Genomic DNA, 27653 nt, shown 5'->3' with positions numbered 1-27653 from the left:
ATATAATTTACTCTATGAAAACTGATCGATTCACACCATCAGGTAATGCTGGGGCATATGATCAAATCGTCGAGCGTCTTCGCGCTAAATCTCGTGCACGCGGAGTGATCGTGTTTGGCTCGGATCAGGAGGTGGCGCATTTGATGAAGGCAGTCGCTAGAGGTAATGCGACCGGTATGTTCTCGTGGATTGGATCAGACGGCTGGAGCGCCCGTTCACTCGTCTCCGACGGCCATGAAGCGCAGGTTGAGGGTACTATCTCGGTACAGCCAATGGCGCACCCTATACCAGACTTCGAGAGCTACTTTCTTAACCTCACGGCTCAGGGAAATAAGCGTAACCCTTGGTTTATTGAATATTGGGAGTACACGTTTAGGTAAGTACCAATGGTCGTTGAAACATGAACCTCAAAAGCATCAGGAAATAATTCTAGTGAGCTACGTTAGAACAGTTCAATAGAATATTGCGAAAAGAATTGGAAAAGGAAGTCATAATCATAATTGTGTTTTATGCACGTGATCTATATTTAAACTATTTAAATAATGGCAAAACGTACCTCTGCATACACTCTGCCACGTCGCTCGAACGAGAGCTGCGTCGCTGGTGAACAAAAATTTCGTTTTATACTCTTATATTGTATACTTGCCGTTTTTTTCCTGTCCGTATAGATGTCGTTGGCCCAACGGGACTGTAACGCCTTACAACCAGAAATATACTTCAACATGCACAGGACGAGAGAAATTATTGGATCCATCCGCGACTGGGGGTTTTGAACTCGAACGGCAGTTGCAGTTCGTATCGGATGCCGTTTTGGCTTTTGCCTATGCTATACGGGACATGCACGAGGAGCTCTGTGGAGGAAGTCAGGGCTTGTGTCACAAGATGAAGCCCATAGAGGGTTCTCAACTGCTCAGCTATCTCAAGCGGGTCCGCTTCAATGGTGGGTGCATATATTGATTTACCTTCTATCTAGAATTAATTAAGAGGTTTTGTGGAAGGCTTAGACAGATAAAAACATCAGGCTTAAATTCTACGCAATTCAAATATAATAACGCGCATCTGCAGAGCGAATGCTCTTCACCGTTAAGTTAAGGACGGCCACAATGCGCCGCGTATAATGCAGCCCACATAGCAGCATTACTGACAAACGAGACTAGATATCGCCCATACAAAAATGTGAATGCACCTCGGTTGTTTTTTAGGTATTTTCTAATGTTAAAGGTCGCGCACGGCATCATCTGGGTTAAAAAAAAAAGGCAATTTTTATTTAATGGCAATTTTTGGCAAAGGGGAAACGACTGGGGTTTCAACAAATGTACGCGGTTCTAATTCGTCTGGTCCATTACGGAAGCGTTACTTACTAACCATATGCTCTTGTTATTTTTTCCTCAATTGTTTCTCTGTCGCAAGAAATCATCGGTGCTCTCTTCGGAGTACGGGCATTGAAATTTTATAATTTCCACCATGAACTATAGTCGAAATAGTGTTTAATTTCCGCTATGAATTTCACTTCCAAAATTAACGACTGGGCTCCCTTTGCATAAATCGAAGTGTCGGCTGGTAGCATCCACTCAATTCGAACGACGGAAAAACCTAAGGTTCAAATAGGGCAACACAGGAATTACGTGCGACTTGCACAAGTAAGTAATAGACATCTAAGTGCGTCAAAGTTGATCAGTGTACACTAATTGCATACAAATTATTCCAACAACTTCGACTAGGTTTTAGGTGTGATTATGAAGCTATAAGTGAAATTATCCAGTGGTTACAAATCCCTCTGATTATCTATTAGTTCGATTCAGCCGCGGGTGTTTAGATAGTCATTATCCGTGCACGATTGCAAACGAGGTAGCCTTAACAAGGTATGACTACTGTTGATTCAAATAAGAGAAATATAATTTATAGTTTTTGGGCTTCTTCGTTGCGGAGAGTTACACCAAGGACATCGCAACTTACTCTATCGATGTCCGTTTCTTACTATCAATAGGCTTTCTATTACTATCGGTATTCATCTTCTATCGTGGTGAACCCCAAAGGCGTTTCAAAAAATGTGTCCTTGCCTTTTACACATGCTCAGAAAGCTTATAAGGCCAGAATGATATATCACCAAACGAACGATCATGTTACTCTAGCTCAATAGTTGTAGTAATAGAGATAATAATAATAATAACAGTTGTAGCCTGTCTGTCGTACATCCCTTGATGGACCCTCGAGTTAGCGTGAACACACGTTTGATTTTTAGGGGAGGTCTTTTCTTCAATAGACCCAATGCATTCTTCCCTAATGTTTTTACTATATTCGTTCATTCATCCAGCCGCGGGTCTGATCCTGACGGTGGCTTGTTGCGATGTAGATACTAGACCAAATATTCTATCAATATGAAACGCTTTTTTAAGAACCGGCCTAGGATAGATTTGGTGGGCCTACCGCGTGTGGCGCAGTAGCAACAGCGAAGTACACTGCGTATCGCATAGCCTAATCCCACACAGCCATACGCAGTAGAGCTATCTGAAAAGAGCCTAAAATTCTCTCTTGTTTGTGAATACGTACAAGTTAGATATGGAAAAAAGAAAGATAGGCAATCGAAAGAAATGAATCGTTTTGGTAGGGAAACGTGCAGTTGTAACTGAATATTGTCGTCCACATTTTGGCTTGCTAATGGTATATATATATATATATGTTGGCCCTATTATGTGAATATTGATAAACTTTCTTATAGAAATCGGGTAATCAAGGGTCGCAGAGCGGCCTTGGTTGTCGCGCTGTGTATCACGAAACTGTAGTGCTATTTTTGATTTCTTCTTTGTTATTTTGCGCTATCTGGTGTCCCTAACTGTGCCCTGCAGTAGAAGTGTCCTGAAAGAAATATATGTTTATAACAATGTAAACCATATATGTGTTTATGATTACTTTTATAAAGCTACTCAGATCCGTGATTATATTTGTACAAAACAGGTGAATCTGGCCAACTTTAAAATAGAATAGCTTTTGAATGACGCGCCGTTAGCAGACGAAATTTGGTTGAATACTACTCTAGTTTTTTAAACAGTTGATACTAGAAACCGGCTGAGTTTACTCAAGGAGAAAGGAGTCCAGAAAAAAAACATCTTTTTAGGCACTAAAATCAACGTTCAGTGGTTTCATTTGTCAAGGGCAACAGCGCTGCGGAAATTCATCGAAGTTTAGTGCAGACATTGGGCAAAGAGTTTTAAGCAAAAGCACAGTATGTAAATAATGCAAACGTTTCAAAAACAGAGCTTAGAATGTTAAACATCAGTAAGAAAGTTACCAATTGTCGGGACCCGAAAAACAAGAACGCATTGCCGCGCTCGAAAAAGCTTTTTCCGAAAACAGAGCTTGAAATTTAGGGGCTCTGTCGGCTAGATTTGGCTAGATCATGTTGCGTGCTACAGAATTAGTATTCAAGTACTCAAAAAGACGGAACTAAATTAAAAAAAAATGAGTGCCCCGTAAGTTAGTCCTCCATTAAGTCGAGGCTAATTGGAAACGCATGCGGTGTATTTCATGTGCAACTAATTAACAGGAATTTACGGTCCCAATGACGAGGTATTGTACAATGTCTACCGCCAGCTGTAGAAAAATCGGTAGAAAGAATAGCGTGGCTTTGGAGAGAGGTCTAGTTTGGTGGCAGTGTCAAATAGCTTCGAACGCAAGGTGATAACAGTACTGGCCATGGGCATCAGGAAGTTCTGTGCTACTATGGAATACCCGCCGAAGATGAAGTCATTAATGCAGTTCGATGTCTCGAGCTTTTTTTTAAAAGATTTATGAATCGACAGGAATAACTAACTTTCGCGTCCAACTTACTTACACTCCCGATCTAAGTTCCTACGTCTATGGGGTTTTCCATGTCCTAAAAGTGGAACCAGTAGACAAGCATATCCCTCTATCGATTTATTTCGAGGAATCATATACGGAGAAATTACATAGGAGGGTGTAAACTGCATTTATATGCCTGTCCAAAGGCTGCTAAAGTGCTGAGACAAGTGTGCAAAAATGAAAAAGAGTACTTGTAATATGTATTAAAAATAATATTTCAAGCACGATCAATCCAAAAACTATTCCGTTTCAAAGTCCGCTGAGAACACTGTTGAATTATGAATATTGATTATCTGCTTCCTTTTCGTAGACATGTCATAAATGTAAGTATGTGTATGAAATAAATATATCAACCAACAATTGTATACCATTGTATATTTGGATATTTTTTTTTTAAATTTTTATTAGTGTTGCTCTCAGTGTGATTTTTTAGCGAATTGATTGTAGAACTAATGAATGTTTCAATAACGCCTTGCACCATATGGTTTGCATCCGTAAATCGGGATTAGTTTAGCGTAAAACCAGGGGCATCAGTTAGCGGTGTTTCTGTTTAAGTATTATGCGGGTTATAGTTCAATGGTTTGTTTACAGAGGTTGGTTTCTGTTCTATGCAACTTTTAGATGATGAAATTATTCAGTTATGATAAGTGTTCTAACGACCTTTTATTGCTTGGAAGCGAAATAGCTTCAAGCGGTAATTTACCATTAGAATAACGACCAAAAAAAGCATTCTTTGGTTTTTAAACTTGGGCAGTTGTTCCTCAACTTGAATATTTTGGTCAGTCGGCATAGAAAACCTCACTGTTGAGTACTCAACTGACCTCACGCTTTTCTCGTTGTAAACCTTTGCTGAGGAAGCTTGACGTTCTTTTTCAGCTACAGAGTTGCACTCTTGACGGAATTTGCCAATGGTGAATGTCCGCTGATACCCGAATGTTGTCTCATAACACGAGATGGCTTATTAGGCAAAAATAAAATATTGAAAGCCTCTCTCCTAAGTATGTAGTTATAAGAGGTATACCTATTGCGTAGGTGAGCTTCATATAATATGAATTAATGGCCGCTCTGCAAGCAATGTTTGTTAATAAAAGAGTTTGCCTGTCTCGACTACATTCACCCTCATATATATTGCTCAGGGTTCATATACACATCCGCCTGTGATAAAAATAGATTCCATGAGGTCTTCTTGGCACGGAACTGAAGCAAACTTTGTACAGTGGCCCTAACAGCGACATAAACAAATGCTACTTATTCAGCAACAATGGATTCGCTTACGGCCGTTTAACGCGCAGCATAAATTTGCAATAGAACTAACACCCGCAGTTTATTAGAGCTATTCCTTATAAATGTAAACTGATTTCCGCAAGAATCAATAGTTTTGGCATCATGATGTAATAATCTAAGTGCCGCCTTCTCAGTATTGACTTTGCTTCATTTCATTGGCTCCTAAATAATTTGTCCAGATCAAGCGATTATCTTTCCCTTTACGTATAGAAGCGACGACGTACGAATCCGACGACGGCGGACGAAAAACTTAATGGTGTAGCATCTAGTTCCCTATTTCGCAAAAGGCTGGAAGGTATTTAATGTTATTCATTTAAGCAAATATGGCGGCATATTAGCGATTCGCAAGGTATCATCCATACAGCAAAGGCCTAGACCTAAAGGCAGAACTCGTGGTAAGATAATAAATACATAGTTTTCCAGCTGCCCTTAATTATTCATAGCATGCTTGTTCTGAGACAGAAACTGATTTAGCAAACTGATTTAGTTCCAAGTAATTCGATAGAAAAATATCTGAGAAAAAAGAATCTCGGGGTGGACACGAGCTGACTTTGACTTATGTAATGATAAAATCTTCCTCATATTTTAATATTTTACTACATATATATTTGAATATTCTATTTTTCGTTCCTACCATTTGTCATCAAGATGTTGTCTCTTCAACTCCTCTGTGAGTTTTTAAATGCATTTTAAATATCCTAACAGGATGATTTTCTCTTAGCTTAGGCTCCCTTGTACAGCATATCCTACAAATATATTTAAAAATCATATAGCGCTCAACTGAAGCTTCAGCAACAACTTTTGTGAAAAACTCATGGTGATGCGTTCCTCTGCAAATGACCTACCCCCATTAGAGCTTTTAAATTCTGCCGCGTGGGTCCACGTTTACATACGTTCGTCATATTTGCTTTCTTCACGGGCACAATAACTGAAGGCCAACAAACTAAACTCGGCTGTTTAGAGAGCATTTCCATTTTGCCTTTCAACGAAGTTACCATCTTCAACACCTCTATTGAAACGCGAACGGTTCCATTCAGCCACACATCAGAGTACAATGTTTCCGCGCGTACTCCCATTCGCGCTGACGTCGGGGGGTGAGTCTTCATCTATTGTAAATGTAGTAATGCTCGCAACACGAAATAACTTCAGTTTGACTTTTTCCTTATGAGTCAGTTTATATCAACCAGATGTTGTCTTCTCCTCTGCCTTTGAGGTTATGGAGCAGACAGCTATTTTTGTTGAAGGCGGAGAACAGGCGCAATGGCCTTTAACAGAAACCACTGCTTGGAGTCCTCGCTGTGTGTGTAAACATATCCAGTAATAATTCAATTAATGCGGCCTACCGCAAAGCAGGCGTCGACACAAAAGTGGGTTGGGTGAATTAAAAATGTGGTCTTCTCACCTGTTTTGTGTTTCAGTCTTGTCATTTGTAGTACAAGCAAAGTACATCAATTAAACGCAAGCGCGATAGCTCGGTTTAATATATCCAAACAACTTTCAATATACGTTTCTATAAAGTAATGTTTAAATACCCCTTGAACCATGCCTGGTATTACGCAAAAAAAAGTCCTGACTGCATATTCTGTCACCATGCCAACGAGAACATTACAATCCCAGAGAAGCGAATTTGCCACATAAATAAACGACCATTCCTAAGCTTCCTTTAACGTCGGGTATACTAACAATGGTAGCACACCTGTTGATATATCAGTTATTTACAACTATTAAGGAGCGGATGCGATTGCAGATATACGTTAGCAATTAGGTTGGAAAACTGGGTTGTTAATCTTTATTTTCGTTGCTGAGAGGTTATTGTTAGAGGTTTTAGGTGTATTTTTGAATAAAAGAAAAACGCTTATACAACATTATTGCAGCAATATCTAATGGAATCCCTTTTTCTGTTAATAAGGAAAAAGGCCTTTTAAAAAGATACCTTAACTCTAAAAAGGGAAAGAGATTAGGCCCTTTTTAGGTTTATTTCTGGTAAATTGCGTTGTTTTATAAAAGGTTTCATTCAGCAAATTAAATTCAATTAGCCTTATTTATTATAGCACTTATTTAGATTTAATCTAATTCTTTGGCGATGAAGATTCTTGTTAAGGCACTTACGATGATAGTTTGTCCGCATTTCAGGTCTAACCAAGGACGAATTTCGTTTTACGGAAAGCACTTTGGACGGCCCGTCTCGTTACAATATTCTGCATTTTAAACAAACCAAGCCGGGCATTTTCGATTGGCTCAAGGTATGAAAAAGAAAACCTCACCATGGAAACAAGCATATGTATATGCTGTTCCATCGAAGGCACATTATGGTCACGTAAAATTACCTCCAAATAGTAAAGTCAATAGTAGAGTAATCGCTACGGAAAGCAATCCTTCAGTGCTGTCTCAAAAGAATGATACAGACCATGCCATTACATACAGGAAAAAAATTTTTTGACACGGAAGTAGGGCAGAGCTAATGCAGTATTACAACACTCGATATGAATAAGGAAAACCATTTCTTACATATTATATCTTCTAGAACAATGATACATTGGAACAATAGGACCGAGAAGTCGTAACGTTAAGACGTCAACACAGTAGGAGACAGATGGAAACAAACGGACGAAATACGGATACATTTCGTTGCTTTCGAACAACAAAAATAACGACCTGCTGTGTAGATAATTTAGCAATGCCTGCCTTCACGGTCATAAATGTCAAATATGCATTCTCGTTATTGTCAGGTGGGCGAATATCGAGATGGCCGGCTTACGCTCAACAAGAACGAGTTAAAATTTCGAATAGAAACCAGCAGCGATATGAGTAACAAAAATCTCAATGGCACAAGCTCGTCACCGATATCCGGTACAACACTATACACATCAGCTGAAGATAGTTGGAGCAGAAATGGAGGATTCTTACCGCCCGTATCAGGTGCCTAAATACTTCACCTCACCGTCTAGATAGCGACCAGTGCGGCTTCGACCAACGAATCCTGCCAGGATTTTCCTTAGTTCATTATTAGAATCAAGCAGGTTCCCGTCGCGAATGATGCGATTGAGCTTACTGTGAAGATTCTAGGAAAAGATTCTAATTTGTTAAGACATTAGACTGCATTTCAACGCTCATGTTGTCTACACTTACATGAATTGCATGAAAATAGAAGTTCACTATAAATGACAAAACTTGCCCAATCGATGATGACTCACATAAAATGTTCTGGTAATATTTATAGACATTCAGCCATGCATTGACACGAGCACTGCATGGGGCTGAAGTTATTGCAAAAATGACGTGGCTTTCTACGTTATAAATAAGTAGCCAATGGCACAGATGTATATAATAGCAGAATTACTGATTGACTTTATCGCATCAACACCTAATGAGTCCTTTGCGACAATTCTTTGACTGTGCACTACACATGGCAAGGTAGAAAAATTTCTTGTATATTTTAGAGCGCCTGGAGGTGCAAGCTAAGGTACTTAACAGTTAACACAGGCTTCCACATTGTACTAGTAAGCATTCAGGAACAAACTCAGAATTCAAGGATCGAACTGGGAATAGCTCATGTGAACTATATATTTCGCCCAAGTTATCTATCGTATATAGATACGGGCGCTGCCACCGCGATAGGATCTTCGGCATGAAGGTACCTGTCATTTTTTTCCGATTTGCACAAGCACGTCACGTTCTTTTAGATCTGGTGTTTTTTTTTAATAGGGGCAACTGAAACGGCGATGTCTCAAAGGGTTTACAATGTCTGCGAAATGCGGAAAATAGCTTGGAACGGTATGTTATAAATCAATTACGATGCCCACTGTGGCGCGTGTAGGTGCTGCTTTATCTTTGCCCGCACAGTGATCATGTTTTTATGCCGTAGCAATAGTAATATATTTGGTTAATCAATAAATCGGCAAATCAACTAATGAGTAGGGCTAGCGTCGTTTTCAAGCCTCAAGATATTGGAGCTGTTACGAAGCATCACCATTTCTTTTTTCGTTTCCTTTTGCAGTTTGCTCCCTGGAGTGCGAGCGTGGCTCGGCGAAAAAATTCCTCGAGGGCGAAAAATGTTGTTGGCAGTGTATGCCGTGTCAAAAGTACGAGGTACTACGTAGTGAAACTGAATGTGTCGAGTGCGCTAAAGGAACACTGCCGGACCTGGACCATCAGGTCAGTTCGAATTAGCGTCCTGGATAAACAAATGCGTATAGAAGTATGCAGTAAGTGGAAAACAATATCAATGCGAGATCCCGGTTAGGGGCTTGACAGAGGACGTAACGCACACCAGAGAAGATAAACATAAAACAATTGCAAAAAAAATTAAATTGACAAACTTTGAACGCAACGCCGGAAGTTTCTTTGCTGCGAAAATAACAAATTACTGCTAACACTATTTACTCAAAAGGCGAACAAGGATGAGCGACTGCGCTGCGTTTAGATAAGTAGGAAAAAAAACGCGACTTTTTGTCAGACATACAACGCGGTGCTGTTTTATTAAGTAACGTCCCATTATCATGGGCATTGTTAACACGACGAGATTAAAGCTGTGGGCCAATAGTAGAGTAAATATTCAAAAAATAGGGCTGCCGTTTATTCGAATGCTTGATATAATAACAATTGATTTTTGACTGTTACACATCATTGATTACTGATACTCATGTATATAGCTATAATATTGACATTTCATTTAATTTAGTAATGCGCGCTCTCGCTGCTGATGTATCGGCGACAAATGTGACTCTCAATCCTATCCTTAGCGAAAAGCTTAAGCTGCATTTCAAAGTTACCCTGTAAAGCTAGCCGAGTTAAACCGGTTGTCGCTGGTCCACTGCGTACCGTCTAGCGACGTGTCACGTACAAGCTGTTCACAGGCACGATTAGAACGGCCTCGAGCGAGCCTGAAGCCCTAAAGCTGTCATGAGACTGATACAATCAACTGGTGCCCGTTCGAAACTCCAACAAACATGCCAGTAGAACGCCTATAACAGTCAATGTGTCGGAGAGCCATTCAAGCGTCTTGATGATAAAATAAGGGTCAGATGATTTTTATGGCTCATCTTATGATGAGCTCAAGCCAGTTTTATGTCAGTGCGACGTAGGCGTAGCTTGAACTCTTTGCTGGGCTTCGTCGAGCTTATTTCTAGAAATGCCCATATTAAATGAAAATTCTATGTAAATCATACACATAGGCTATTCGAAACGTTCCTCAACCTTGAGGATAGATTCCAAGTTAACCTTTTCCTGGAACAGAACTAGAGGAAAAATCTATACGAAGGCATCTTAAAACAAGCCTACGGGTGCTTGTACAGCGCTAGTAAAATTTCCGCCCTGATCTCGGAAAACTTTAATGTACATTGTTTTCTTTTTTATCAGAAGCATGTGCCACTTTCAAAGCATGAACATACCAAACGAAGAGCTTAAAACTCGCTCTTTGTTCTTTGGCTAATCCCCATATATATACATATATATTTCCATGGTGATTAGCCTCTGTGGCGTCTGATTAAAACATAGTGAATGTCGGCGTTTGAAACGGAATATGTTAATGCCAAAGCTTATTATGACACATTGGACACTTTTGCCAATAGGTTCTAATGGGTAATGTTCCAATAGACAGTATTATGACCCGGTAGAATTTATAGTTTTTTTTTCTAAGTAACATTCGCGTAATGTTCTATTATTAGCGAATGTATACTTACAAGTAACAAAAATTCAACTATATCTGTCTATGATAAAGCTTCACTGTACACTAGTTACTTTGGCTATTAATTAATTAGGGTAAGTTCTGCTTGGCAGAGCACGAACACGGTCAGAACTCAAAGCTGTCGTTACACCTCGCAGGCAGATGGCATTATGTTCCAAGTAGATGACTACAAAAAATATATTATGGGAAACTAGGGCGGATGGTTGCTCATTAACAAGCCTTCATGGCAACGCTTTTTGGATTTAGTGAATGTTAACATAAATCTTTCTAAAGTATAACGTTTACTGCGCTATTTCAATACGGCGCTTTCGGTTGTTTCAGATGTAAACTTCGATCGCGTTACCGATACGTCACGTACGATTGTAGAAACTCGCTGACTGGATTCTGTTTTCCCCATGGCAAAGTATATGTGTAATTTTCAACACGTTTAGAAGTTTCACCCACTATGCGTGCTACGGAGTGTACGTAGCGAATGGGCGCGTTTTTTTTGTTACTGTAACAACGATACTCAACAGACTTGTTCTTCGCTAGCAACTGGCTTGTTCATCGATGATTTGATCTTCAAAGGCGGAATACGTATATCCCATTCTAGTGTCGAAAAACTTTTAATGCAGCAAAAGGCTTACGTAAACTGAGTGAACGTAACAGAGTAGATATTGAACGCCACTGAAAAACAACTGTCTATATGTAGCCTAACGTAATTAGACCAGTGTCGTAATAGGTGTTGTAATAATAGAAACGATATTCATGCAACCTTTGCTCTCCATTTGCTGCTTCGAAATACGTCTCTGAGACTCGATCGAAAAACGACCTTTACGTTTCGTTAGCATTTTACCTGGCAGCCAATAAAAACAATACCCTTTTTCGAGCAACGTCTTTCCACCCCCATTCTTCATAGCACTATAACGAAATCTTTGCTACTGTACTTCGTAATGTTACACCGCGAAGCGTATTTTCCCGTAAGTCCGCATTTGTGAGGAACCATAATGACCTCGTGCTAAAAAGCAAGCTAAGGCGGTACCGATTCATGCCACGTTCGCAGTCATCTGCTGCACCCAGTTGCATCGTGATTTATCTACTAGCACTGTTCTTTGAGAGCATTCATTCGTACCAAGATATTCTCTAGTGGGTAACGTTTAGTCAAAAAGTTGTTAAAAATTTGCTTTAAGAATCTAGGTCTCAGCTTACGTAACGCCTCTGCCGCTGTGTGCTTTTGCCGACTATGAGAAATTTCGGGATAAAACAGTTGTTCCTTCCAACAAAACGTTGAAATATAGTGTGGATGCTCATTTGTCAAATAACACTAGTCACTACTGCTGACTACTTTTATATAACGTCAAAAGTGGAAGAGAACCATATTCCCATTTTTGATGATAGATTAAAGTTCGAATGGTAGTCCCTTAAAGTGTTTCGTCCATAAGTCAAAAACATAAATCAACTATCTTGCGTTTAACCATTAATAGATGCGACAGGATGCTTCCAGACTAGGGGGGTGAAGGTGGTAAAAATTAGAACAGTGTGGTGTATCGTTAACTAATATATCCGAATCCATCCTGCGGCCTTTCTCTCGCTGGTTGGAACTAGGTAGGGTGTCTGGAGTAGAATAGGTTTGACCTAACAACTGTGAAGTTACCGTGACTCGCGACCTCGATCCCGTTCCCGTGTTTCCATATCGAACAACCACCGATCCTGCTACATAGAGATCAATCGGGCAAAAAGAATCAAAGGGATTTAGACATCAGATACACTGAAAGCAGCGGCTTTCGACTCTGACGACGACGACGTCGCTCGAAGGCTAGGGCCGACAACGCATTAATGAGATAAAGTTGAAACCAGTGAGCAGAAACATGAAGGCGTATCACCATATAAATGTATTAGAAGGACCAGTGGCCTTTCAGCTGACCATGTTAGCGTTACCATTGCGATCGCTCTTTTTACCACAGGAAATATTCGTGATTCAGCTGTCGCGGAATTCCTCCTACAGCTGTTAGGTCACTACGCAGCCGAGAATTTTGAAATGAGGAGTGGCCCAAATGAGAAATTGTTGTTTCTGTCTAGAAGCATTCTGCCAGCCTCAAAAAGAGAAGGCAACGGCAAGACAACGCTTATTAATGTGTATGTCCAAGGCTACCGGTAAGCCGAAAATCCTCGTGCTGACAGCCTTCAATCAATGCGACATCGATTCTTGACAAAACCTTTCGACTATTTACTCAAATCGTTACTGACCGTAGAATGTGTGACGTTTTAGTCGAACATTGGTTTCTTAGCTTTGTATAGCGCCTAGCATTCACTTTCAACTTTTCAGAAATTTGCAGTTTTCGTTTAATTATCACAGAAAAAAAAGACCGCTCCATATCCAAACTACACAATATTGTGAAGTTTATATTAGAGAAGCACCGTACATGGCGAGTGCGTGTTATCAAATATTGTCAACGCACGGGATGTTATTGAACCCAAACTTCGGGTAACCACAATATGCATGAGAGCTCGGCAACCGACTTTTCAGGAAGCGAGAAATGTCTCGCGCAACGGCGCCAGTATTTGTTCTTAAATCGACATTGGGGACCGTGTTTTCTTGCAAAGCCCTGTGTTGCATAGTTGCCTGCTGACCCATAGAGCCAGCCTACGGACAAATTCAATACATGATATGTCTAGGGCGATTTTATAGCCTGCCTAAATAGCGATGGAACTATAGTTCAAAAGCAAGTTTCCTTGAGTTCCACCCCCGAACGATCGAAATAGCGGAGAAAAAATTCCATTCGAAGCTCGCTTTTATTTAGACAAGTGTAAAACCGGTGACTCGGAAAAATATAACCCGCCTGCTGTGAAAACACATCGGCTTCAATTGTACAAATTCTGCACGGTTAACACAGCAATCTTTCGGCAAGCGAAGATACGTTCCTGTTAGCCGTTGGGCATGATGCGAACTCGAGGAAATTCAAAATCACGCTCCAGTCACTATTCGTTGTCGTGTCCAAATTGGAAACACCGATAGTTTCTTTATGACAAATTAGAGGAGAACAGCAGTCCTATTTCGAAACACAATGATGGCACTGCCGATTTGAATCAGAGGTTCGCGTCGCTATCCTGCGCGCAGTCCATGTATCGAACAGAACCACCTTCGTCAGCCTTGAATGCTAGTTTGGTGTCGTGTTTACGGCATATCGGCGTTATAGCACAGCGCAGTAAAGGGTCAACAATTATTAATTGGTATTATTGTTCTTGCTCACAGATGTTCATTTTCCATGTTTATTACGAGAATATAACTACGTTTTTCCTATGAAGTTGATTCATGCTTTTCTAAAGTCTGAGGAAAATCCCCACAGGCCAGAAATCTGTAACCTTAATGTGTGCAATTAATGAGCCTCTGTCCAGATTTAATTATAATTATCTGCGTATGCATCAGATCTCGGCCATTTTGAACTGCACAAAAATAGCGTGAAAAACTCATCCGTCCACGTCCGAATCTACTCGTTTCGTTGTCGGTAAATACAAAACCTGTTATCCAAATGCCTGTTCTCAGATCTATATTTAAGTGATCTAATTCCTGTCCCAGTTTTTATTGAACGGTACGACATTCGCGGCGTACATTCATTATTGTTGTGTTTGTTACGAGTAATAGTGTTGAAGTTGACTGAGTGGCTCTTTCGCGTACTTAAGGGAAGCTTGCGACTCTCCTGGGAGTCTGTCTCGGGTTTGACTAGGACTCGCAATGTCAGCTCCGGTATTTTATAGAACTACTAAAGAAAATATGGTCTCGTACACGAGCAAGATTCAGGGAGTCGAACATCTTGCGTAAGTTGATCAGAATATAATGACTTTTTTTTTTTTACATCGAAATGTGCCCACATCCAAATCCAGCTGGCATTTAACGTTTTCCTGTATTATGGCACAGCCGAGATGAAATGAAGTCGCGTTTCAACTTTCTTTTCGAAACAAAATCAAACCTTAACAAAGGGTTTCTAGACATCTACTCGCGGACAGTCGCCATGTGATGGTACGTTTGGACATGTATAGCCACAGTTAGAGACGTACACGCAGACGAAATCCTCACCTGTGAATTTTAACCTAACTGGTTTCGGCTTACAATGTTATCGAATTTGGGTGTAAAAATCGAATCTGCTTTTAGAATAGGCACAGGGACAAGGCAACATACACACTGCTTTATCAGTCTGCATTGCGCTCGTGTCACCTGGCTTTCGTAGGTCAAGCCCAATAAGTAGGCGTGGACTGGGCTTGCAGAGCCTACCTGGTGTCCATCGAAAAGCGATACAAGCATAATCAACTAATGTATTTTTCGGCTTAATAAACGACAGGTCTGCCATTCAGACGACAGTTTGTAAGAGTTTGTCTGTTATATCAATATCCACTACTCATGTCAACGCCTCACTTTGCGTCGTTTCACATAGACGCCTAGAAATCAGCAAGGGCGTTGTGCCTACAGGGGATTGCGGTAGTACATGTGCACCACTCATGCGTCTTGGTGTTTCGTAAGCTAACTGCTAATCATTCCCGCATCACAGAGACTTTTCCTTTTTGTGGCAGGCTCGATATTAAGCTTACTCCTATCGCGATTCTAACCATTTGTTGTACATCGTACTATCAACTTTGGATCATTTTCAACGTGTGATCGCAAATTATTTTACTACGGAATTTATTTTACGGAATGACTAAACGCTCCGTAGTGGCCCCTAGGGACTGAACTCCAGAGAACGACTTCGACAATTATTACATATCCCAGGTTGGAAAAATCAGGTCTCAGCAAATAAGTTGTTGATTCCGTGTAGCCAAGTGCTTTGTGCTTAATGAACTGTAATAATTCAGTAATATAGTATATCAATAAACAAATTTGTAGAATCTGTAGACGATAGCTGCTCCACATCAACATTCTGCGGACAAGTACATAGTCACTTGTCAAGATGTTAACGTAAGACTGAACACGCTAAGCATAGACTACTGGAAAGTATTCAGTGGAACATAATAACAGGCTTACTCTGTCTCTGTTATTTATAGCAGTGATTATACAGTTACTTTATATAAGTACAGCATATGCTTTGTTGATATTTACTTCTTTATATGGAACAGTGTTCGGAATACATTTCACTTGCAGGCATTTCGCTTAAGGAAAAACTGCTTGCGTTTCATTAGAACTACGATTTTCCACTGTATTAGATGGTACCACTTTGTGAGACCCTAAACGGCATGAATGAACGCGGAAGTGGTTCTGCCGTTAAACCCAGAGAAGTATGTATTTGACGGAGAGGCGCCACTCTCGAAGGAATCGCCGACCGCAGCGAAGTATCTTGCCTTTGATCTCGAGCAACAATACCATTAGCCGCATGCTTGGGTTATGACGCCATGTTTTTTAGCCTACTTGTGAAGCGGTCCTGCATCTGTCACTTTATCTTAGTGCAAGCTTCCCCTATATGGTATTTGCTCGCGAGACGCTCCATTGATTCTTTTGCCATAAGTTGGCGTTAACAAACGATTAGTTTTTACGCATCCACAAAAAAGTTTTGAAGCTAAGAATGCCCTATGATATTGCACTGTTATTACTTAATTGGTTTAACAAACACACATCGAATTTTTGTTAAGGGCGTTTGCCAGGAAAACCAAAAAGTCACTAATCAGGAACGCCTTTGAATGCACGCAGGGGTTAAAAGAACCTTTGCGATCAGTGCTGTCTTCAACGAGGTAAGCGCATCATCTTGAAACGTGCCCTTTATCAAGTCTATCTAAATTCTGTGCTATCATTATGAAGTCTTAATAGCAGTATAATCAATTTGTCATTGCCATGATTTGGAATTTAATCGCATACACGTTAGCTATCGACATGCTGAGTGCGAAACTAGAAGTTATATGATAACCGGCTCGATTTACTATTCAGTCTTAATAGGGCTTCCTACTGAACATGATAACAATACGCATTGTGGGTTTTAACCATAGCTAAGTTTCCTTTCTGCTTGACAGTTATTATGGGTCGGTTACAATACAATCGAAAAGCAGCCGAAAATGAGATGTTATTACAACAACTAAGTTCTGGAAAACAAAGCCGGATCTCATTAGATAGATTCGTTCGATCTTAGATAAGTCCGAAAGACCAAGTACTATTTGGGGGCTCACTGAGCTACACTTTCCGATGGTTGTTGATAATAACCGGGCAAATAATGGATGGCGAAACAAATCTTATTTTGTCTTTCTGCCAGGGATTGTTACGTTACACTTAACTGAACTAACTGCTGACGCCAATGAAAAAAAAGACTCATCTAATCTATCTTATATATTGTCCTTGGTAAATCAAACAAACCTTGGCGGTATGCCTTTATGTGGAAACAGTTTGGTATATATATATAGGGGGGGGGGGGGGAGAGTCTCAGAAGAATGCTTAAGCTCAATTAACAATTTTCTGTATATTGAGCTTAAGCACATAACATATAAACGATCCAGAAACATCCCATTAGACGTCAGCCTGAAAGAAGAATTACGAAACGGAATTTCAACAAAATACGCTGTGGAATATAACGAGCAGAGCTTGAATTTTTATCATGGATATTTAAATACGTATAATTGCACTTATAGCAGCGGCGCATCTTCCGGTAGAAGAAATTGCGAAAAAAAAGTTGTTGTAACGGATCAGTTTTAAGTTGAAAATTAAGACTAATTCTGGTAGACTCACGCATCTGCACATTAAAGATCAGCACATTTATCGTTGTTAATAAGATAAACATAAGTAACTGAATACTGTATAATTCAAGTTGTCTCTTGAATACACTTTTGTATTATACTATTCTGATGCGGCTAAAATAGGGGTACTAGTTCGTGACTGGGGCGGACAGCAAGACGCTGCCGAAATACGCAGTAGAAAAGTTTAGATTTTATCTTTTGCATAGAATGTGATTAACTCTGAGTTATACCTGAGGGTACATATAACAAAATGATGCCCCTAGGGCATCTTCTCTACAGATTCCGTTTAAGAGACAGAGCTTAACGCTTTTACCAAATTACGATTGTGTACGCACATCTAACTATAATCAGTAAGGTAGCATAAACGTACCCATTTGCTTGTGTTATCACTAAAATTTCGTACACGGATGTTCCCGTACACATCCAGACCGCTACTTAGCACCTGGAGCATCTACAAGCCTATTTCAGGCTGGCATGATGGCGCATGAAGCGCGCACCATGAAGTAGTAAGTGCCACCTATGACCCCGGAGGCGTCCCTGGGAGCGCTTTCTTGAAGAACAGTGGAGCGGTGAAGCACTCCCTCCTCCCTCCTTTTAAGCAATGTATTGTGACTCAGCATGATGGCTTTGCTTTTTCCGCCTCTTGTTCACAACGTCCGTATATGAAATCCTTACATATGATTAGATGAGAATCTTGCAGACGCTCCCAAAGGATCGACGGCTGTTCGGACCAAGCAAGGAATGATCACCGCCCACAACAGCCGCCCACATTTATCCTAAATATAGATTCAAATTTACGTTAATTAACTATGAATTTTCATTCGTGAGTAACATGATTGTGATATCGTACCTTCAATAGCGTTAACTATTCGTTCATTTCGAAGACAGCCAGTCGGTTTTTTCGATAGTAAACACACAGACACGCCAGGTCACTGTGATATTCTTTATGCCATCACACATCTAGGCCGCTGCGTTTGCGATTTGCATAGGAGATGTTATATATAACTACCTTTGTAGACGGACTTAAGACATCGAACTACCGATGCTGATATTACGTTGGGACGCATAAACTTCAACGTAGTGTTACAAATGCTGAAGCAGAAACAAGGAAATTTAAAGTATTTTTCAAACATCTAAGATAGAATCGTAATCTCCTGTTCCGGAGGCTAAGCGGCTGTAGCCACTTGACGATTATGCCCTACGTGATAGCGGATCAGTTAAGCAATTTCCACTAGGTCCATTGAAGTGACGGGTTAGGCTGTTTTTCAAAAGCATCCTATTCGATACGTTAATATGGGATATAAACGGACGAATCGGAAGTGCCATCACCCGCAGCTGAGATTGCGTGTCCTATACGAGTGACGTGGGCCCGATTCGATGATGCGACTGGGCTTATTTTGTTCGAATACTTTTTTCCTATTCGAGATATTTTATAATAAGCAGTTTTGTTAAGTTGCTTGAATTACAATACTAAACTGAAACATTTATACAATAGGAAAAAAGATCCTATCCTGAAAAACAAACTCTTCAAGTGCGTAGAGTATTTTCACTAATTGTGCCAGTCTCAAGCCGATTTTCACTCATAATCAATCGGTAACATTCGGTAACGGAGACCACAGTTTAATAATGGTAACTAACTCGCTTTTGAATTTCCGCGTGTGTCCTAGGTATGTCTTGAGATACCAGCGCAGCATGTGAACCCTGCATCAAGTTGGGCGACGGGAGCGATGGCATTCGCGAGTGCCGGTGTCGTCCTTACCTTCTGTGTGATTTACGTGTTCATACGGTACCGTGATACGCCTGTGGTTCGTGCCTCTGGCCGCGAACTCAGTGCAGTGTTATTGACCGGAATCCTTCTTTGCTACAGCGTCACATTCATACTCGTGCAGAAACCAACTGATTTAATATGCGGCCTACAGCGCATTGGAGTCAGTCTCAGCTTTACGATTGTGTACGCCGCCATTCTAACAAAGAGTAACAGGTCGGTGCATTTAGACCCACACTCAAACATGCACATACTTTCGTACTCCTTGCTTCTAATACCAGATCGAAGTCGACACCTCGATGGTCATTGTTGATATTTATTATATGGTATTATTAAAATCGTCAGTGACTAACGATTGATTAACTTTTATCTATTTATGAAGTCATAGTGTAAGGTTAGACAGGGTGCCTGTAGCCTCGCAGAATGCTCAGCCACATTGTTATCTAGTGTGCATAAAACAGATCACGCATATACAGGGAAGCGAAGCTAAATATAGTTTTTTTTTTTTTTTTTTTTCGTATGTTTTATTTCTAGGACCATTTCTAAACACAAATAGATATTTGTGCTATTTCTGATAGTAACATTTATTTATTATAATTATTATTTACCGCTTCAATTGGGCACCAAGTGTCTCTTTCATATTCTCAAACAACACTAACAGGTGTAAACTCGATAAATTATCGTTCGTTAAGTACGTTACATGCGAGAAATTCCGACAAAAATACGTTCTAAAACTGGTGGCTAGCTTATCAGGACATTCTAATTACTAATTGATATTCTCCTCTATAAAACGATTGATAATTTTTGTAACAAAAAGATGTGTTCAAGAGCTTTTTAAATCTACGCTCTATTAAGGACCCTCTGATTCACTTTAAAAAAGTCTTCGTCGAGTTGCCCAACGGCCGCATAAATAATGGTAAGGTACACTTTCAATTTTAGTAGTAGAGGATTGGACAATAGCTAATCTGCGCTCGAATGCGGGGCACAACGTACTATTGTTGGACGTGACGATCTGTTGTTTTGTTGGAGAAGGACCTAGACTTGTTCTGGTACTATAGGATACCGAATGACCGCGTGCTCATTACGACAAACAGCCTTTCGATTCTTGTTCCAATTTAGGTACCGAACTCTGTACGTCCAAGATGTACAGAGATCTTAACAAAATTCATATATTTCTGTTGCTAATGATATAAACGGCTCTATAGGTGTTATGGCATAAATATTCTTCTTTTTTGTTCCAGGATTGCACGCATTTTCCGTGCTGGTAAGCGTACCAGCAGACGGCCGTCGTTCATTTCGCCAAAATCTCAACTTATCATCTGCGCAATCCTTGTTTCATTGCAGGTTAGCTCAAAGGTATAGATATACATGTACATACATTCTCAGCATCGCTTATGAAAAAGGCATAGCAAGCTTACGCTAGGAAGAACCACTTCAAAGAGGTCTCCAGAGACGGGTCGGGTGAGAGCTGTGCGTAGAGAAGCTGCTCGTCTATAATGTGATTGTAAATGCATCATATATTGCTGTCTGCTCATTGCAGGTGGTCGTTATCGTGGTATGGCTCCTGTTCATTCCTCCAAGGGCTGTCAAGCATTATCCAACGCGTGAACAAAGTCAACTACTCTGTGAATCCACTCTGGGTCAGTCATTGGCTTTCTCGTTCTCTCTCGAATAAAAGAAATTCTATGTTTGGTGTGATAAACCATGTAACTTTAAAAACCCTAATTTAAGTATGACCTATAGGGTCTATGAGGTGTGGTGCAATTCACGATGTTGAACTAGGCCAAACAGTTGTGCCAAAGATAAGGCCAAAGCCAGTGTGCGTGCAGCATAAAAATGGTACACCAAATCATATTATCTATGTATCATTATATGTAAGCTATAGAAGATTTTTTACGGATGCTATCGCAACAAAGGACTTCACTTATTCATTTATAGTCCGCTGAAACACGTTGACCTTTACAAAGTGTTTTATTTTCTATCTTTTTTTTAAATTTAGTTGCTCTAGTCATACTTTTCACGTCATTGGAATCATTTTTTTAGGTATAGCATCAAGGATCTTTAGAAAGTGCACGAAGGTACCTGCTAGTGCTTGTCGATTTTCTGCGATAATACTACGTAAAGGTCACTACATGCCGATCTTAGTTAGCTACGAGATGGGATGTGTAAAGGACGCTTTGACGCGTTTTTTTTACTGGCGAGTTTTTCTCACTAGTCATGAGCTATTTTTCGTGCATGTGCCATACTACCGAATGCCGAGATAAGATCACTGTTAGCAATGCAAATAGTCCTTAGCGGGATACTGTGGTTTAGATAAACGTATCTAACAAAGTAAACCAGCACATTGTAGCGTATGAAAAACTTGGCTGTATGCTTTACAGAAGAGAGCTGAAATGTAAAAATTTTACCTTTTGATGCGACTAACCAAAAAGTAAAAAAAAAGGGTTTTTTTTTAGGATGTATGGGTCCATCCAATTACTAGACCAATCTCTATCTCCCATTAATCTATATATATATATATATATATCCTCATTTTTTTAATGGTTAATCATGCTATTAAAAATTGGCTATCTTAGTTAGCCGCTATTTTCGTTGATTAGCTCATTTATTTCAAGCTAGAATACTTTTTTGCGTCGTCGTTTTCCTTTGTGCCCTCCCCTTTACTGATGATAGCAGCTTAATTATTTACAAAACGTTTTTTTTTAGATTACTTATTGGACATTTTCGATTTATAAGCTTTGATAAGTCTATATATGCATTTAATAAGCGTTTAAAGCGAAGAATTTTTTGAAAGGCAGAATTAAACAAATACAGACCGATAAAGTCGATTCGACGCACAAGCAAGTTAATTAGAAGGCACATAGGTTGCAAATTATGAGTTAATTAGAAATATCCTATCTGAAGCACATCCATTGTCGCATAGTACCCTATTCTATGTATACAATTTAATTTTTAGAACAACTGTGCATTCGAAAAAATTCAACATATTCTTATGTTACAGTGGCGTCATTTAGATAAACTATTGATTGAAGCCCAGACCTGGGTTATTTGCCAATACTCTCAATCGCTATCGCTGAGCAGCACAGTTTCTTGCTCACTCAAACACCAGGAAAGATCGGCAGTAAATTCACGATTTTTTATTATTTTTTTTTTAACGATTTTTATACTGCCAAAACCTAGCGTACCTTTTGATCAGCCTTCAACGTCGCCTTTCCCGTACGCTTCCCTGGAAGGAGAGAAGTCATTCCTCCAGTAGAACTTGCTCGTTCTGGCAATCTCATTCGTTTCATAAAATATATATGCAAGAGAGAGGCTATATTCGTTCCACTATATGATCTTATTAATAATGTAAGACTACCCTGATAAACCACGAAGCTGTAGCTCCGCCATGTCGTCTGAATGGATATACTTGAAACAATTACGAAAGTTCCTTCTTATCAACAAGTTCGATTCTATCCAAGTTAGGCTACCCCATACCACTACACGTGAATTAGGAAGAAACAAGTTACCTAATATCTACTTCGTAGTGTCACTCTAATACGTTGTAAAAATACTTAAGCTAATATCGCAATTATAACAGATGTGACGCAGAAAATGACCACGGACCATGTACGTTATTATACACAGATATAAGCATATTTAGTAATAACATTTGCCATTGGGGACGTCCAGTCTTACGTCGTAGCCAACTTGTTCTAGCAATTGCTTGGGAATTCATCGATGCTGAAAATTAACTGAAATATATATATTTTTTTTTTATGGTACAGACTGCTGCTGCAACTGGAGCGCCCGCACCCTGTTAACTGGCCAATAGTTTCTTTCGTCTTAATTCAACTGCCGAAAACACAGGACATCGTTTTCTGTTGTTATGCCATAACAGTATTTTGCTTAAGACCAATTTTCTGTTTGCAAGTTTCTACTTGATTCTAAAACGAAAATTTCTTTCTGCATTGTGAAGCATATGACCTTCAGCTATATGGAACCCCGAATATAGAAATAGCAAAAATGTATTGCGCATTCCTTTAATGAAGTATCTAAGCCGTGCGCTAACTAGGCCATACTCGTATATGTCCCCAAATCAGCTGCAGCGTGTTGTAAAGATCGATATGGATTTATTTCATTAGGCCCATTTTATGCTCTTTCTGAGACCTTGAGGCTACAATCAACCTAGAACTGGACGCCACATAAAACAGATATATGCTATTCGACAAGTGTGATTATATTAAGAAACAATAACGCAAGACAGATGGTGCAATCATCAACGCTCGCTTATATTATTACTTTTAGGCTTTTCAACATCTCATAAAAGACTAGTATTACTTAACTTTAGCTACTATTATGAGGTTTAGAATTTGAAAAAAGCATATTCTTTTATTTATTTTTTATTGAGCTTGGGCAACCCAGCCTCGCCAAAGAAGTGTCTTTAAGATAAACCTTTGAAAGAGAGGCAAAAAACTTCCAATAAGGTAAAAATGACATACACTTTCTTTACTATGCAAAAAAAATTATCCTTCTTCCACCTAGAGTATTTTGTTTATGTGTAAATGTTGCGCGTACAGACGAGCTCGATACAGTGTCTTCGTAGCACATTGCTTGGTGCTAATACAATAATATAGCTTTAACAATATCGCTGCAAAAAAACTAATATCTTTTATGCTATCTGCTAAATTAATGTGGTAATAAATGGTCGTCTATTGTTTAATCATTGATGATTTGTGTTTTCTACGTATTCCGTAAGAGTAAGCGTTCTCAGATGGTTTCGATAGCGGACCAAGTTCCCCTGTTACCATGTAGCGACCCCAAAGAAATCCTCAGAATAGGTCGTACCGACGCGCGTTGATCCTATGATTGTCCACCTTCGTGCTCACTGCGCGGGACTGCCCACCGATCAGTTCGCTACGCCTGATCAACTGGGGCGCCCGGATCTAATGACATAAACCAGGAAGGTGCGGACCAGACAGTGTTAAACGCTCCTGCTGGTCGCCGTACAACAATTACTAGAGGCGGTGCGTGTAAAGACATCTATGAATGACGATCGGACAATGCGGAACACTTCCAGGATGCTACAGGAAATGACAAAGATGACTATGTTTCTCTATGAAAGTCAAATTCTTGCACAACGCCCGTGATTCCTTGTCCCTGAAGGGAACATGAGCAGAAATCTTTTCATTGGTTATTAATAGACTAAAGTAACCGAACGGGAAAACTCACAGTATTATCGTTGAATACTACAGCTAAGAAGTCAGATACCTTGTCCTCCTGCCCCGCTCCCCCAACGACATATGTGCTATCAGTAAGTCGACTACCAACAACAAGTGAAGCAAGGTGGCAACTAATTGGCCAAAAGTGCTTTTATATTATGTCTTCTACTAACATGAAGGGGTCTCCGCTGTTGTTGGCGTTGCAACGTCTGTTACTGTTAACAAAAAAATGGTGCAGCAAATAATTCTCGTATGAGATGGTGAGGTTTACGCCTATGGATTGCGTCTGTGCAAATGTTATTCGAAAATCTATGGCATCTCAGAGTTATGCTAAAGAGTTTGAACCTTTGATAGCGCCAAATTAGCCTTAATGGTCATCTAATTGCCATGAGTATGTAAACGTATTATCAGTTAGGCGATAGTTCTCCATAAATGGACAGTGGCACAGATTTGTATGGCTAAGGTGGAAACTGCTATAGTCTTAAGGTCACTACTATGTAAGCACAAGCCTCTACCTGTTGGGATATTGTCTACAGATAATTTGCTGATAGACCTTTTCGCAAAAACTCCTTCAGCCTATACAGACTCAAGGTAGACAGATGAAAACTGTTCGACTGCTATCGCGGTTGTTTTGCTTTCGTTTATTTGGCCAGGATTTTTGGTGGTACATCGTGGCTGACTACATGAATCGCTACGCTGTTATAGATCAAAATGGTGCCAAATCCCAATTGATTTGAAATTCAAGGAGTACGATCATGTTGAATAACGACTGAGCATTTTTGACCTCGATATCTTCGGAGTCGTCGAAAGGTTCTGTATCGTATTATGGAAGATAATAATATTGTATAGGTTCTTACCTAATAAATGTTTTGGGTTTTATGTTTGGAGATACGTGTAGGACTGCATTTAAGGCGCAGCTCGTGTAGCATAAAACAAGACTGTTAAAAACTAGCATACCAGAGACGCTACAATGGCACTCGTTACGAGAGCATGAACGTTTACCTACCTGCACATTTCGATAATGTAAACGTTCATTTAAATTGTCACAGGTTATTTTTAATCATTATTATGTGTTTTTTTTTTATTGAGTGAATGGAATCTATCTTTAGTCACTTCGACCTGTTAAGCACAATAACTGCTACATGTGTTAGCGATCCGATACCAAGGTTTTCTGCATAACTCAATGCAGAAAAGCGATATGATCGAGCGTAATACGGAGAGCATTATAATGAGTCTCGTTTCTTTGTAGTGTCGTTGCACAGAAGAATTCAACATCTGGTCTTTCAGCGTATAGACAGCCTATGCACTACATTCAACAAACGAAGATCCTGATACGTCATATGAACGAAATGTTGTGTGTTGGGCAAGGGAAAACATGTGGACGAATTTAATGTGCGCCCTTGCACATAACGGGATCGTTTGATGTACATTAACCTGCGTCATCTATCCCGGACCGATCCGAGAGCACATACGGCTTCTTTTTTTGCTTTAAACACAAACTGCGTTTTCTTAAACTTTACACAAACTACACAAGTTAAAATTGCCAACACTGAAGGCAAGGCACAGCTAACAAATCAACGAAGTATCTGAAGCACGCTGTCGTATAGTCTATTAATCGCTAGAGCAGTCCTGTTTCAAACTGTTCAGTTACGCAGCGGGCCAATTGGCTCCTTGCTTGTTTTTCATTGTTCTTTCTATAAAGGATCGCTATTCGAGCACAGTATGCTACACCTGTGCTTGTATCATTTTCATATGAGTACCATATCCAGCTCATGCATTGTCATGACTAAGCGCATATTTAGCTGCTAAATGGATAAACATTTATTTATTCGATGCATATCGCAAGAAACAACCGTTTTTTTAGTCAGAAGTCGTTAAAGTTACATATCCTAGGCAATATAAGTTCCGCCGGGCCGTCGTTTGAAAGTTGAAACTTAACGGTAGTAGACTTGAGAAATGCTTTTAGACTAATATAAAGAACCTTAAATATGCGTGAAACTTTAGAAAAATTGGCTATACGTTACATACGTTATATTATGACAAATGCTGCCCAGGCCCATAAAAATGTGTACGAAAGAAAGGTTTCAACGTAAAAGACGCTCCTTGTAGTGGTCGACCAGTTACAGAAAAAAAAGCTGATGAACTTATTGTGTACATTAAAAAAAGGTCACGATATCGGCTATAAAAAGCTACTGAACAGAGTTTAGATAATTTAACGGAAGCTCGCTACAAAAACAGCTCGATGTTGGGTTGACGTACGCGATTTTAATCGATCGAATGTGAACTTGCAGAACTTTGTCGAGTTATATTTATTACGGTTGATAGAAAAATAGGGTAACGTATTCCACAATCTTCGATAAAGCCCAGACTGGTGCCGAAGAAGGCGCTGCTACGTACTGGAAAAGGGTCATGCACTATACATTACTGCCTACCGGCAAAAAATTTACTGATTTAAATTTCTACTGTGAATAAACAACAAGATCACGGTTAAGCCATTGAGAAAATGGGTCAAAACTACTCAATAGGCATCGTTTTCTAGAATGATAATGCTAGACCACGTGCATCTCTAGCTACGCAGCAAAATCTGAAAGAACTTTTAAATTTCAACGTATAGCCCGAATTCTGCATCGGCAGAACTTCCATGGTGATATTTCAATGGAGGAATGCAAGAATGATCTATCATGATTTTTTTTTGCCAAGAAACCGGTGACGGGATTCCAGAGTGATGCGATTGTGGTATTACCAGAAGTCAGATAAAATGTCGATCAAAATGGCACCTATTTAGTGTGGTTATATTGTTTTTAACTGCAGAAAACCTTTACATCGATTTCGGCTTAGAAGCGGTCAGTACTTCTTCGACAGATCAATATGTAGCTACGTAGCCGCATATATTAGCATTAGAAATCACTATATAAACGCTACGTCACCGCGCAGTCTTTCATCATGCGGCATGCAGCGTTCGATTCAATTGAACAATGATATTTTACACGCTAAGCGCGACACTTCTATTGACTGCTCAACAGTTAGGCTGTCTTGACGTTGTACAGACAAATTGGCAGCCCGGCGGATTCCCACGCCAGCACTTGCTCCATTCAACAATAAGTTTAATATTTTTCTGATCACCGAATTAAACAATTAATTTATACAATTAATTAGGGCCTCAGAATGAAGTAATGTACATAGAGTTATCTTG

The 27653-nt window shown here is 39.8% G+C and overlaps 1 protein-coding gene across 2 annotated transcripts in view; it reads left to right on the top strand.

Moving 5' to 3' along the window:
* LOC111270042 (metabotropic glutamate receptor 2) overlaps window positions 1-27653 on the top strand; it is a 118175-nt gene that overhangs the window by 81927 nt on the left and 8595 nt on the right. Inside the window, exons 6-14 of one of the 2 annotated variants that reach the window (XM_086972338.1) lie at window positions 43-376; window positions 669-940; window positions 7258-7367; window positions 7854-8043; window positions 9122-9279; window positions 19162-19475; window positions 20501-20603; window positions 20800-20899; window positions 23027-23968. In XM_086972338.1, the coding sequence (XP_086828464.1) occupies window positions 43-376; window positions 669-940; window positions 7258-7367; window positions 7854-8043; window positions 9122-9279; window positions 19162-19475; window positions 20501-20603; window positions 20800-20899; window positions 23027-23073 (1628 nt within the window). In that variant the 3' untranslated portion in view covers window positions 23074-23968. Of the gene's footprint in view, window positions 1-42; window positions 377-668; window positions 941-7257; window positions 7368-7853; window positions 8044-9121; window positions 9280-19161; window positions 19476-20500; window positions 20604-20799; window positions 20900-23026; window positions 23969-27653 lie in introns of those variants that run through there. The other variant, XM_022850033.2, reaches the window with a different exon arrangement.

Source organism: Varroa jacobsoni, unplaced genomic scaffold (genome assembly GCF_002532875.2).
Source record: "Varroa jacobsoni isolate VJ856 unplaced genomic scaffold, vjacob_1.0 scaffold_1434, whole genome shotgun sequence".
Taxonomy (NCBI): Eukaryota; Metazoa; Arthropoda; class Arachnida; order Mesostigmata; family Varroidae; genus Varroa; species Varroa jacobsoni.
Note: the sequence above shows the minus strand (reverse complement) of the source record. Positions and strands in the feature narration are given on the sequence as shown.